This window comes from Bos grunniens, chromosome 13 (assembly GCF_055505025.1).
Source record: "Bos grunniens cultivar Pamir isolate PY7600 chromosome 13, Bosgru_T2T1.0, whole genome shotgun sequence".
In the NCBI taxonomy this organism is placed as follows: Eukaryota; Metazoa; Chordata; class Mammalia; order Artiodactyla; family Bovidae; genus Bos; species Bos grunniens.
The window spans coordinates 57,877,335-57,892,304 of record NC_141177.1 but is presented as its reverse complement, the minus strand read 5'-3'; the positions used below and the strand labels follow the sequence as shown (position 1 = coordinate 57,892,304).

Here is a 14,970-nt window from a genome sequence, read left to right as displayed (position 1 = left end):
TTCTGCTGGCTCGGGCACAGACGCTCACAGCTGTATGAAGGGCGCCGCAGGGGGCATAATGGCCGCTGTGTGCGCCAGAGTACAAACCGTCCCACACAGGCCTGGGCCGGAGAAACAATGGGGCAACAAACAGCCTTCAGAACAATGCACTCATTTCCTGTCCTCACACTGGGCTGAATGAGGCTTGGTAGGCTGGTTCCACCTCACCAAGAGCCATCATTTGAGCAGCCCGTTGTTCATCAGGCACGACAGACACACAGACAAAGAAGAGAAATGACAAGCATTTGGGATGTTTCTTTTCTCCCCCCTGCAAAGCAAGATCTAAACTTTTTTTTTTTTTTTTTAGGCCCAGATAAAACAGTGTGATAAAAACATTGGAGAGATGTTAGAAGCTATTTCAGTGTTAAGTCTTTCTGACATGAAATGCTTGTGATTCACTATCTCTGATAAAAATGTGGGTGTGAAGCTCTCTGGGTTTTTCTGCTTGTCAGCGCTGTATTCAGATGCTTATATCTTTCCTTTTCTCCTTTGCTTTTCGCTTCACTTGTTTTCACAACTATTTGTAAGGCCTTCTCAGACAGCCATTTTGCTTTTTTGTATTTCTTTTTCTTGGGGATGGTCTTGATTCCTGTCTCCTGTACAATGTCACAAACCTCTGTCCATAGTTCATCAGGCACTCTATCAGATCTAGTCCCTTAAATCTATTTCTCACTTCCACTGTATAGTCATAAGGGATTTTATTTAGGTCATACCTGAATGGTCTAGTGGTTTTCTCCACTTTCTTCAATTTCAGTCTGAATTTGGCAATAAGGAGTTCATGATCTGAGCCACAGTCAGCTCCCGGTCTTGTTTTTGCTGACTGTATAGAGCTTCTCCATCTTTGGCTGCAAAGAATATAATCAATCTGATTTCAGTGTTGACCATCTGGTGATGTCCATGTGTAGAGTCTTCTCTTGTGTTGTTGGGAGACAGTGTTTGCTATGACCAGTGAGTTCTCTTGGCAAAACTCTATTCGCCTTTGCCCTGCTTCATTCTGTACTCCAAGGCCAAATTTGCCTGTTACTCCAGGTGTTTTTTGACTTGTTACTTTTGCATTCCAGTCCCCTATAATGAAAAGGACATCTTTTTTGGGTGTTAGTTCTAGGACAACAGACTGGTTCCAAACAGGAAAAGGAGTACGTCAAGGCTGTATATTGTCACCCTGCTTATTTAACTTATATGCAGAGTACATCATGAGAAATGCTGGGCTGGAAGAAGCACAAACTGGAATCAAGATTGCCAGGAGAAATAAAAATAACCTCAGATATGCAGATGACATCACCCTTATGGCAGAAAGTGAAGAACTAAAGAACCTCTTGATGAAAGTAAAAGAGGAGAGTGAAAAAGCTGGCTTAAAGCTCAACATTAAGAAAACTAAGATCATGGCATCCGGTCCCATCACTTCATGGCAAATAGATGGGGAAACAGTGGAAACAGTGGCTGACTTTATTTTTCTGGGCTCGAAAATCACTGTAGATGGTGATTGCAGCCATGAAATTAAAAGACGCTTACTCCTTGGAAGGAAAGTTATGACCAACCTAGGTAGCATATTAAAAAGCAGAGACATTACTTTGTCAAAAAAGTCCGTCTAGTCAAGGCCATGGTTTTTCCTGTGGTCATGTATGGATGTGAGAGTTGGACTGTGAAGATAGCTGAGTGCTGAAGAATTGATGCTTTTGAACTGTGGTGTTGGATAAGACTCTTGAGAGTCTCTTGGACTGCAAGGACATCCAACCAGTCCATCCTAAAGGAGATCAGTCCTGGGTGTTTATTGGAAGGACTGATGTTGAAGCTGAAACTCCAATACTTTGGCCACCTCATGCAAAGATCTGACTCATTTGAAAAGACCCTGATGCTGGGAAAGATTGAGGGCAGGAGGAGAAGGGGACGACAGAGGAAAAGATGGTTGGATAGCATCATCGACTCAATGGACATGGGTTTGCATGGACTCCGGGAGTTGGTGATGGATAGGGAGGCCTGGCGTGCTGCGGTTCATGGGGTCGCAAAGAGTCGGACAAGACTGAGTGGCTGAACGGAACTGAACACTAAGTCATGTCTGAGTCTTTGCAACTTCATGGACTGTAGCTCTACAGGCTCCTCTGTCCATGGGATTTCCCAGGCAACAATACTGGAGTGGGTTGCCATTTCCTTTTCCAGGGGCTCTTCCTGACCCAGGGATAGAACCCGAGTCTTCAGCACTGGCAGATGGATTCTTTACCTCTGAGCCACCATAAAAGCCTTAACTTGAAATAGCTCCCCAATAATGACGATGATAATAACAATAACCAACAGGTACTAAAGCACTTATTAAGTAGCAGGCCTAGTTCTAACTCCCTGAACCCTCACCAGAACCTTGTGAGGTAAGTACCATTCTTGGTCTCATTTTACAGATAAGGAAACTGAGGCATGGAGAGGGTGAACAACTTTCCTTTTGGCCATGCCACATGGCTTATGGAATGTTAGTTCCTTGACCGGGGATCAAACCAGCACCGCCTGCAGGGGACGGGAAGTCCTAACCACTGGACCACCAGGGAAGTCCGAGGTTGACTAACTTGCCCAAGTTCATAACTTGCCTTATCAGATACATACCCAGCATCTCTGTGAAGCCACCTGTGCAGGTAATATCCTCCTCCCCATGTCTGTGATGGAATGGCATCCATAGCTCTTGCATGGGACAGGCACGTCTCAAGGGGGCATTGAGAGGGCTTCCAGGGCAGGCAGTGTTTTGAGGAGATACAAGAGAGGAAGGGGGAAGAAGCCTTGTTAATCTGAGTAGGGAAGGCATTTGGAGCGGCAACCCCAAAAGGCTGCTTATATTCATGTCTGCCAATTATTCAAACACAAGGAGACCCTCCATAGATCCGTTCAGAAGGCCATGCCCCACACGTAGAGTGCTTCTGAGTGCTGCGGCTGGCCGGGCTGACCGTGAGCATCCAATATGCCTCTAGACTGCTGATGACGGTAGGAGGGTTTCAGAAGGCTCAGATAGTGGCAGCAGGAAAGGAGAGGGCAGACTGGGGGACATCACTTAAGACAGAAATGTGCCCGTGGGACTCTGGACCTGAAAGAGCCTTTAGACATGGTCCAGCCACTGCCTCATTTTGTAAGTGAAGGGCTGGGAGGCTCAAGGGTGAAACCCCAGCAAAACCAAGGTCCGCTATCTCCACCTGCAGAAAAGAACAGACCAGGAACTTCCCTGGCGGTCCAGTGGTTAAGACTTAGCCTTCCAAATCAGGGGATCTGGGTTTGATCTCTGGTCAGGCAGTGAAGATCCCACATGATTTGTGGCCTAAAAACCAAAACATTAAAAAAAAAAAAAGAAGCAGTATTATAACAAATTCAATAAAGACTTTAAAAATAGTCCACCTCAAAAAATCTTAAAGAGAACAAAACAAGTTAGAACTATTTGTCAAATACTCACTGAAGCCCAAATGCTGTGCTAATTGATGTCCTGGCAAAAATATAACAGGAAGGAGACTGAAGACACGATTCCTCCCTTCTCAAGGCTTACAATTTCCCTGGGGATACACACGATCCATAAAATGGACCACTGGTCAAAAGAGACCACTTGACTCTTTCCTCAGCTCTTCACTTGTGAATCCAGTCACAGTAAGAACAGAGGAGACATGAGTTCAAGGGAGGATCAGGTTAGAGCAGCGGAACCTGCAAAGGGCTTCTATTAATAGAAGTGCACCTGGCTTCCTACTGAGGTAGACAAGAGGGCTGTGAATTTGTAGAGAGAAAGTAAAAAACATGCAACGTGGAAATAAATACCTCTTGTGCCAAAGGACAAAGGAGCCATCAGTGAGAGCCACCCACACAGGCAGCAAACAGGCTTGTCTGGCGGGCGTAGAGAGTGCGTGTCTACAAGTGGTGGGAAATGATGTCATGAAGTGAAACTGGCATTAAAAGCGTTTGTTACACCATGAGGCAGCTGGCCCTCAGGAACCTGCCCTGCTTTCATGGCACTGAGGAACAAACCAGTCGTAGGCAATACCACGAGATGGGTCCATGCATCGTTTCCCAACACATCACTACCGTAGCAACCAGGAAGTGACCTAATGGTGTCAGGAATGGTGATGGCGCTTCTCACTGTCATCCAGGCGTGATGCTGGGCTTACACGATACATTGAGTAAGACAGACACAGCCCTGATGGGGTGTGTGCTTTTCACAGGTGTGTTGAGTCATAGGCGTTCAGCATAAAGTCAGCACTTTTTATGTCATTCAAAAGTAAGGAGGTCTAGCAATACTCAGCTGCAGTAAATAATCAATGTATCTCATGGATGTTTAAATGCTCTGGGTTTATCCTGCCCTGTCACCGACTCCAGTGGAGAGACAGGCCTCCACGCGTCACTCTTCCTGCTCTGTCAGTGGGGAGTGGGGTAGTGTGTGGTGGCCGTCTTGTGTGATACCCCTATTTCTAGATGTGCGGCCTCCTTGTAGAGGTTGTGGAAGAAAAACTTCGCCTGCCATACAGCACTGGCATACAGGAGGTGTATCAGGTGGCTGCTGTAACAAACTGTTACACGTTCAGTGACTTAAAACAATACGAATGTGTTATTTTGCAGTTCTGGAAGCCAGAAGTTCAAGACAACTCTGACCAGACTAAGAGGCTTCTTTTAAAAAAAAAAACACATGTACTCATTTGGCAGATTCGGGCCTTAGCTGTGGCACTTGGGATCTTCATTGTGTCCTGTGGGCCCTTACATCGTGGTACACAGACTCTCTCATTGCAGCACGCACGAGCCCAGTTGCTTGTCGCACGTGGGACCCTAGTTCCCTGACCAAGGATCGAGCCCAAGTCCCTTGCATTGCAAGGTGGATTCTTAGCCACTGGACCACCAGGGAAATCCCCAAGGTGTTTCTTTTAGAAGCTCTAGGGGACAATCCATTTCCTCGCTGGTTCCAGTTTCTAGAGACATCCTCCATTTCTCGGCTGATGGCCTCTTCCTCCACCTTCAGAGCCCACAGTGGAGCATCTCCAAATTTCTCTGCCTCTGACCTCTTCTTCTGCCATCACATCCTTCTCTGACTCTTCTGCTCGTCTCTAATGAAGACCCTTATGATTACAATGGGTCCACCTGAACAATCCAGGATAATCTTCCTGTCTTAACATCCTTAATTTAAAATCAGCTGCAAAGTCCCTTTTGCCACGTGTGGCAATGTACTCACGTGAGGGTGTGGATATCTTTGGGGGACCATCGTTCTGTTGATGGCACTAGGAACAGATGAACTGCACATCGCACAGACATCAGCACTTCCTTCTAGAGCCCTTGCTCACCATGTGGCCTTGCCTAGATTGTCTTCCTACTGAACACCTCTGCCCTGAACCTTCTATACATTCAATGACATTTGACTTCACCAAGCGGCCTCTCTGTATGGGAGCAGCTTTAGCAGTCTGGACCCAGAGAGAAGCCCAGTGTTTGATGCAAGTAAACATCTCAAGCCATCTCTTCTTCTCAAGTTAATTATAAGCATCTCGATGTGTGCTATTGCCTATACGTTTACCAGTTTCCTATTAATGAATTTTTCCTCATAGTTACACAGTGAGGAGGCCTATCTGTCTCTTCTGGGTTTATAGATGAATAAAAGCAAGGCCTGGAAAGGACCAGCTGGGCCTGGAGGTAGAGCTCAGTGATACAGAAGTCAGAATTACTTGGGTTTGGAATTTTGGCTTCAGCATTTCATGCCTTTGCCTCTAACTGAAAGAGTGGAACCTCTCAGGTCTATCTTGTTTAAGTTACAGCTTAGATACAACATCAAAATTCTTTTATTTGTCCTCTGTTGGCACAAGCCCTTTTTATGGGCTTTGAACAAAGCTGTGTAACCCTGGGTAAGCGATTTAATCTCTCTGATACTCATTCCCTTATCTCTGAAGTGGAGATGCCAATTCCTACCTCTGGGTTTTGTGTTAAATAATTACATTGAGTTACTGTTAAGTTCTCACATAGCCCTTGATCACAGTGTGTGTGTGTGAGCGTGCTTAGTCACATCCAACTCTTTGTTACCCCATGGACTCCTCTGTTCATGGGATTTCCCAGGCAAGAATGCTGGAGTGGGTAGCCATTTCCTCCTCCAGATCTTCGTGGCCCAGGGATCGAACCTGAGTCTCCTGCGTCTCCTGCACTGGCAGGTGAATTCTTTACCCCTTTGCCACCTGGGAAGCCCCACGATAGCTGCAGCCAAATCTTTCATGAAATGTCAACACTCTCAATGTCTGGGCTTAAATCTTTCCTGAGATGCTTTGTTATGCTCATGACAGATCTCTTTTGAATTCAATTACAAGGATTTGTGCAATCACTCAGTAGCTATATACTATTAGTCATTTTCTCAGGCTATTGATGATATTCTTCACATAACAGAGCCAAAATTCTTACTAAAGATAAGAAAAATTACATTGATTTCTTTTTCCAGTCAACCAGTTCTGTCTTTCAATATTAGGAAATTAGATAAATCAGAGCAGTTTTCATTGAAAAATCTTATAGATTAGTACTGAGTTATCTGTTGTTTTGTAATTTACTTGGTGAGTATTGTTTCTAGTATAATATATGTAATATATATATGTAACTGTTTTATATATATATATAAAACTACATATATATATATGTAACTGGATATCTTGTTACATTTAAATCTTATTGTGTTTTTAAGGGCCCCATCCTTAATCACTTTCTTGGCCAAATTATTATGCAATTTTTTCATATAAAAATGGAAATACTAAAATGAATTTACATCTATCTATAGGATGCTTGTCAAGAAAAAATTATTTTAGTTTTTTATGTTTCAAACTTAAAGCACCTTAACAGAAATCAAACTGCTCTTTCAAAGTCTTCTTAATTTATTCCAGATACTGTCAGTGGGAAGACATGTATTTCTATCTCTGTAATCAAGGTGTGCTACTGCCTGCTGTTCTTTTCATCATCTCGTATTTTCCCACGTGGCTAGCTAGTACTTTGTAATCTTTAAGAATCTGTGCAAGCAGGCATATATTCAATTATGTATTATGATGACTGAATAGTCAATTCCTTCACTAATCTTATTAGTAGGGAAATGAGGGCACATCGTCTTTCTGTGGCAGATCTCATCTTCTGGTTTCTGAAAGTGGCCACAGCAATACATATGCCATCTCACTTGATTTTCTCTTTTTTTGGTGGCACCGTGTGGCATGGGGGATCTAGTTCCCTGACCAGGGATCAAATCTATGCCTCCTGCATCAGAAGTGAGGAGTCCTAACCACTGGACTGGACAGGGAAGTCCCTCAGTTGATTTTCTTACAATATTATGTTGCTATTCTTTTCCTTTTTTAAAGAAAGAAATCACATTTTATTTATTTATTTGGCCGTATCTCATGGCTTGTGGGATCTTAGTACCCCCAACAGGGATCAAACCCAGAACTCCTGCAGTAAAAGCAGGAAATCTTGCTATTTGTCCCGAGTGGTGGCAATCTGTGTTCCCTCCCCTTGAATGCAGGAAAATCCCTGTATCTGCTTTGACTCACAGAACGTGATAGTAGCGAGCCTGTCACATAAGCAGCGATACAGCATCCACCTGCTTCTGTCTCTGCACTTGCCTTGGGGACCCGGCCGCCATGTTGTGAGGAAGTCCACACCACATGGAGACACCACACAGAATTCCAGCCTTAGCTGGGGTTCAGGCTAAAGGCCAACATCAACCACAAGACAGGCCTTCAGATCACAGCCACCCACAGAACTTTCTGCAATTATGGATATTTTCTGTTTGTGCTTACTATCATATGAGGCCATGGAGCAACTACAATGTAGTTGGTGTGAATGAAAAGTAAATTTTAAATTTAACTTCATTTAAATTCAAGTAACTGCATGTGGCTAATGGCTGCCACACTGGACAGATTAGCCCTCAGCCTTTGCATCTTCTTGCAGAAGCAACCACCATCATGGAGCAGAAACGAGCCATCCCTACTGGGCTCTCTCCATACTCCTAGATCTTGGAAGCATGCAAGATAAGAAATAATTACTGTTGGTTTAAGCCACTCAGTTTTGGGGTGATTTGTTATTCAGCTGTTGATAATGAATACACTCTATTTCACTTGATTTTTTTGTTCTCTATAGCAAATAAAGATATGCAAGCCTCTTTCATCTTGTGTGCATGTGTGTGTGTGGCTATGCTGGGTCTTTGTTGCTGTGAGTGGACTTTCTCTAGTTGCAGCAAGTGAGGGCTACTCTCTGGTTGCGGTTCGAGGGCTTCTCATTGCAGTGGCTTCTCTTGTTGCAGAGCATTGGCTCTAGGGCTCAGGCTTCAGTGGTTGGGGCAGAAGTAAGAAGTCTTAACCACTGGACTGGCCAGGCTTAGCTGCTCTGTGGCATGTGGGATCTTCCCAGACCAGGGATCCAACTGGTGTCCCCTGCACTGGCAGGAGGCTTCTTACCCACTGGACCCCTAGGGAAGTCCCCACAAGCCTCTTCCACCTTTCAAAAGCCATCTAGCTATGTTTTCTCTTCAGAGCCAGATTTCTTGAACAAGTTGCCTACACTTCACCATCCTTACTCATAGCTTACTCATTAGTCAACACCCACTAGGATCTGGATATGGATGAGGTCACAGTAACACTAGTTCAGGCTTATTCCTCTCACTTGGAAAATGTGGTACTCCAGCATCCATCCCGTCTTTTTCCCTACCTATTTCTGAGTAAATCTCACTCTGGCAGAAAAAGCCACCTCAGGCTTGCCTGGTGGCTCAGCTGGTAAAGAATCTGCCTGCAATGCAGGAGACCCCAGTTCAATTCCTGGATCAGGAAGATCCTCTGGAGAAGGGATAGGTTACCCACTCCAGTATTCTTGGGCTTCCTTGGTGGCTCAGACAGTAAAGAATCCACCACAATACGGGAGACCTGGGCTCGATCCCTGGGTTGAGAAGATCCCCTGGAGGGCATGGCAACCCACTCCGGTATTCTTGCCTGGTGAATCCCCATGGACAGAAGAGCCTGGCGGGCCTCAGCCCTTTGGGTTGCAAAGAGTCAGACATGACTGAGCAACTAAGCACAGCACTCAGCACTCCTGGATGAGAAATTGCTAAAAACAAACAAACAAAAAATGCACCGTTTTCTGGTAGACTAGTAAAAGATACCCCTTTAAGACACCCTTACCTGAAGCCTGACACAGTCCGAGGCTGAACAAGTGGAGTGTGGGTGGATTTCAGCCTCTCCTCCCCCCACCCCCTGCCCCAGGGCCAGCCATCCTCACCCAGGGCACCAGCATCGTGGACGGCATGATCCAGGTGACTGCTATGTTTCTGGGGCACCCAGAGCTTTCTCACACATGGTCATCAACACTCATCTCATGGGGGTGCTCTGGCCCCTTGTGGACACCTGTGGCCCATGAAGTCTCTTGAGGGGACATCTCATGAAGCACCCTGGATGTGGACCCCCTTCCCAGCCCAAGAGCTCCCCCAACTCTTCCCATCCCAAGATCAAAATCCTTGGGATCTTCAAAGGGAAATGTCTTCCTAGGACTCCTCCCTGTGGTAAAGCTGCACCAGGATCCTCGGTGAAATGCAGGGACCCACCCGGCTGCCCCACTGTGTAGCATGAAGACTACTAGGAAAACAGCTCTTCCTGCTGGCGTCAGATCCACTCACGGGGTATGACTGGGGCCACGGGCCACACAGCCCTCCCTACCACATCCTCCTTCCTTACTCTGTACACGTCCCAGCATCAACTCCCAGAGTCCCTCCTGTGATTCTCTTTTCCCTTCACAAAGCTCGCTGGCCCACCAGGCCTCAGATGTCATCAGGGGACCCAAAGGAACTTTATGATGGTAAACTCCCAAATGCTATTTTTTTCCCAAATTAGCCAGACATCTGGGTGGAGAGTGTGGTTTAGGGTTTCAATTTCCTAGAACACAGTAACTCGATTACAAAAATGGGGCGATATTTCCATGACAGCAGGTCTTCAGAAGTGGGATGGGTTACCTTCTGTCTCCGCTGGGCAGATCGAAGTTCATGGCACAGGAGGCTGAGGAGGTGGCTGTGTTCACAGTTTCCGCAGGCCTGAGACACGGCAAAACAAGTGATACCCAAAGATATCCAAAGGTTAAAAACAATAAAATTCTGTAAAGCAATTATCCTTCAATAAAAAAATAAGTTAAAAAGACACATTAGGATATGACCCTCACATAGTTCAGCTTGGGGGTACCTGGTTCAGTATGTGAAATGTTCCAGCTCAGTAAGGGCCAGTTTATACCAAAGGTTTCTGATCTGTTTCAAAGATCCCAAAGTATTAGTACTATGTTGATTGTAACCAAATGCAAATTTTTCTAGGGAAACATGCCACACATTTTTCCCCCTTATTACTCAGCTTTGGGACACTAAATTAATAAATGCAATGGTTGTTAATCAGATGATAAGCTTTTACATTTTTGGTCTAGGTTGAATAAACTCAGTGGTACTAAACAGATTAGAGTTTTCAAGAGAAAAGAAAATAATATTCTTCCCAAGATGACGTTCTTGGATATCACTGTTAAAATGTTGTCTGACTGGAAAACATTTCAGGAATGATTACCTTTCTTGTGTGTTTAATGAATTTTTCTTTTTCACTATTAACTCTGATAATTCCTTCTCAAAATCTTGTGATGTAGATCAATTTCCTTTCTAATCTGAATAAACTTACAGTCCTCAAACATGATACTGATGTTTACTAAAATTCAACATTTTCAAGAAAATCTTTCAATCATACATACTTTCTGGCTAATTTTATATTTAAAATCAAATGTCTTTAGATTTTCCTAGGTCCTCTGATATAAATGTGGCATAGTGGGAAATTATATATAGAAGATTCATGTTGATAGTTCAAGAAACTGGCCAGTTAGACCGAATTTTCAACCTATAACTTGGATACCGATTCTTCTGTAGAACAAAGCTAGAAAGAATTCCCTCTGCCTGCTGGCCCCTTGGGATAGCTGGGTGTGGTTTATTTTCTTCTCTGACTGGAACAAAGATATGCAGGAAAATCTTCTTTCTACAACTCAAATTCCTTGTTCTTACAAACAAGCTTAAGAAGAGAGAGAGAGAAAAAAAAAAGCAGCAGATCAAGCCTGGCTTAATCGTTTGCTTATATTGGTGCATATACTGGATTTTTTCCAGGTTAACAAAAATAAAGCCACAGGGAAGACATATGCAGCCGTATATTTAAGCTACTGGCTCACACACAGTTTACTGGCTGCAAGTATATAAAAGATATGAAGGCGGAAGAAAAACAGAAAGCAGTTACGAGACATAACAAGTTTTCTTATTCTTTATTACTTTAAAGGAAGCTGGAACCCGATAACAATACACCACATACAGTTCAGAACCAAACAAAGGCTGCTTAGTTATTTATTTTGCATTTGCTCCTTTTAGGAAGTGAGGAAAAAACAGCTCTACTGGCACTCAAGTTTATTTTCAATTAAAATCCCCATAAATTAGACAACCTCTCATAAAACAGTGGAAATGGAAAAAAATGTTATTCAGAAAAAAACTTTTAAGTATCCTAGTTTTCTGTAGCGCACTGGGTTATGTGATCAGCCTCATAAGGCCACTTAAAAAAGTATTCAGCCTCTGTATTCTTCTTTAGGATAATACATAATAGTGCCTGGCCCTCTGACGGAAATACAAGCACAATTTATACTTGCCCAGTTTCAAGCACTGAAAACACCTTCCCCTCCCCCCGCAATTTTGCTATTTGCTCACGTCTCAAGCGCATAAACGAGTGCTGCTGAGAGACCAGGGTCCTTGCTGCCATTGTGTTTTTTCTATTTAAAATTCAGAGTATTAAACACAGTTGAGTACATCCACGCATACATGACATACAGTTATCACGTACCGGAAGCTCCAATCAAGAGCACTGGGCAAAGGCCCATTTCATAACATCATTAAGATGCACTGAACGCTGCTGTTCAGAGAGGCTTTGTCAAAGCAGATCATAATGGCCTGTCAGAAGTCTGCAAACAGAAATTTATATTAAATTGTCCTTTTCCTTCTTTATTAGTATGGAATCCAGTTGCATTTCTAGTATATGGGCTCAGAGGTTCACTGAAAAGGCTTCTGGGTTTTAAGATTGTGAAATATCACCAAAATGAAGTACTAAAAAAAAAAAAAAAACTTAACTGAAAAATATTTGAGTAAGTAGGTGCGGGTATAGTAATCAACCATAATGACTTTATCAAAACAAAAGAAGGAGTTTCTCAGGGGTGTGAAGGTGGACTGAACTTGTGAGTCACAAGGTGGAGTGTTTAATTTGGAACAAGTCAAATAAAAGCATTGCTTTCTTTTCCTTAAAAACCTTTGGGACTCTTTATGTTATGTTATAATCTCAGAAAAGAAAGCTCATTCATTAAAAAAAATTTTTTTTCCATTTTAAGTCCTGCTGAGTGAAGATGCCTGGGAGACATATTTTACATGCTGACTTCCTGAGTGTAGTCATTAAGTAGGATGTTATCTGGAGATGCGATGGTAAAATTTTACTTCTTTAGACTCTATGTTTTTCTTTGCCGTGTTCATTGATCACACATATGTGCTGAAACAATAAAGGATTTAAATGCATCAGCCTCTTAACAAAATAAGAAGTGCAGAAAATGGGATGCAGTAATATCTCCTACTTCATTACTCTTCATTTAAATACATATGAATTGGCCTGGCCAAAAAGTTCCTTTGGTTTTTAAGTAAAAATCAAAGATACAGTTTTCACCAAGAACTTTATTGAACAACATATTTGTTGTTTTGTTCCACTACTTTCTGCCATTTTTCAGGCAACTTCATAACTCCGTCTTCTCAAAACTTTTTATCTTTCTGAGCAAAGGACTGTTGCTAGTGCCTTTTATAGCCTTCCAAGGAATTGTAATTTTTTTTTTTTTCCCATGAAGAGAATTTTGTAAAGACCAAAATAAATGGGCATCAAAGATGCAATGTCTGGTGAATACAGTGGATGTATCAGAACTTCTCAGCTAAGCTGGAACAGCTTTTGCCTGGTCATCAAAGAAACATGCGATCTTGCGTTATCCTGATGGAAGATAATGCATTTTCTGTTTGAGAGCTGCTTTCAGTTGGTCTAACTGCGTACAGTACTTGTTGGAATGAATCGTTTGGTTTTCCAGGAAAAGCTCATAATAGAGGATTCCCTGCAAATCCCACCATATACACAACATCACCTTCTTTGGATGAAGACTGGCATTTGGTGTGGTTGGTGATGATTCACTTTGGTTGCCCCCAAACCACTTCCATTCCACATTATTGTACAGTATCCACGTTTCATCACCCATCACAATTTGTTTTAAAGACAACATTTTCCTTATGTTTCAATAGAGAATCACATGTGGAAATATGGTCAAGAAGGTTTTTTGTTTTGCTAAACTTATGCGGAACCCAAACACCAAAGTGATCAGCAAAACCAAGCTGGTACAAATGGTTTTCAATGCTTGATTTGGATATTTTGAGTATGCTGGCTATCTCCCACATGGTATAACATTGATTATTCTCAATTAATGTCTTGATTTGATGGCTATCAACTTCAACTGGTCTACCCGACCATGGAGCACTGTCTAGCAAGAAATCTCTAGCACGAAACTTTGCAAACTGCACTAGACACATTTCACCAGTCACTGCACCTTCTCCATACACAGCGTAAGTCTTTTTCTGCGTTTCGGTTGTGTCTTTACCTTTCTTGAAGTAATTAAACATAACATGTCAACAATGTTGCTTTTTTCTTCCATCTTCACTATTAAAATGGTCACACAAAAATTCACCAATTTTTATTTTTTTTAAAAAAGATGCACATTGATACGACAGCTGTCACAATACAATCTAACAAAACTGCTCTGAATGAAGTTAAAAACAACCAAGCACTACCAGGGCCATCTTATGGAAAAAGATGAACAAACTTTTTGGCCAACCCAATATGTATTTATTTATATGTGTATGTATTTGTATGTGAATGCATTATGTATACATATACATATTATGTATATGCACATACACATATATGTGTACACATGCAGATATCTGTAAAATCTAAAGAGACCCACTAAGGCAAAAATTTCTTCACTGAGTTTTGAGCTGTTTTCTGAACCTGGCTTTGTAGGTCTGTAACAACGAGATATATGCTGAGGGTTGTGGAATATAGGTAGTGGTGGAGACAGCATATCCTACTGGTGAAGTTACAGCTTCTACAGTGAACAGAGAAACAGCTGTAGTAAACACAGGTACTGACTTTCCTTTGATCCTTTTTGGGTAGCCAGAAATGTGTCAGAAGTATTTTGATGGCAAGCAACAGAAATGGCGCTGGGTTAACGTAAGCAAAGCGGTGGGGGGTTCAGGGGGCTATTACTGGTAGGAGACTGGGGTAGCTCGCAAAGGCAGAGGAAGAGCAGAGTAGTGCAGCAACTGGAAGCCAGAAACAGGCTCCAGAACCCAGGCCTAGGCCCGAAACCCCTTGGTCTCTGTGGCTCTTGGTTTAAGTTTCTAAATCCTAGGGGAGAGAGACAGACTGGTCCACTTTGGGTTAGATGTTTATCTCCAGATCATTCAGCAGTGGTCAGGGTCACACACCTGAGGGTCCATGTCTATAGCCATTTCTCCCAAGGGGAAAGAGTTATGAGCTACAAGCCAGTGTAATTGGAGGCTTCTAGAGCTCAAGCACTGACACTAAACAGTTCATTGAGTATTGACTGTTAGTATGGTCAATGGAGACACAGTTGATGACGATGGAGAAAACTCTGCAGCAAGCTGTCTTTCTGCTTATTTCCTTCGAACAAAATAGAGACAATCATAACTGCTTCCATCATCCTAATACCAACCTTGCTGGGCAGTGGTGGGAATTCACTGAGACTAAGAATGCCAAGTGCCCGGAACATTCCTGACACAGAAGACACTCAATAAATGGCAGTCATCATTATGGCTATTTTTAAAATCTGTTAAATTGGTAT

The 14,970-nt window shown here is 42.9% G+C and overlaps 1 protein-coding gene across 1 annotated transcript in view; it reads right to left on the bottom strand.

Annotated features, from left to right (window-relative positions):
* Window positions 1-11,292: 11,292 nt before the first annotated feature.
* Window positions 11,293-14,970, bottom strand: part of PRTFDC1 (phosphoribosyl transferase domain containing 1) — a 102,839-nt gene continuing 99,161 nt past the window's right edge. The window contains 1 exon segment of the mRNA XM_086334356.1: window positions 11,293-12,566. Coding sequence (XP_086190482.1) covers window positions 12,519-12,566 — 48 coding nt within the window. The 3' untranslated portion in view covers window positions 11,293-12,518.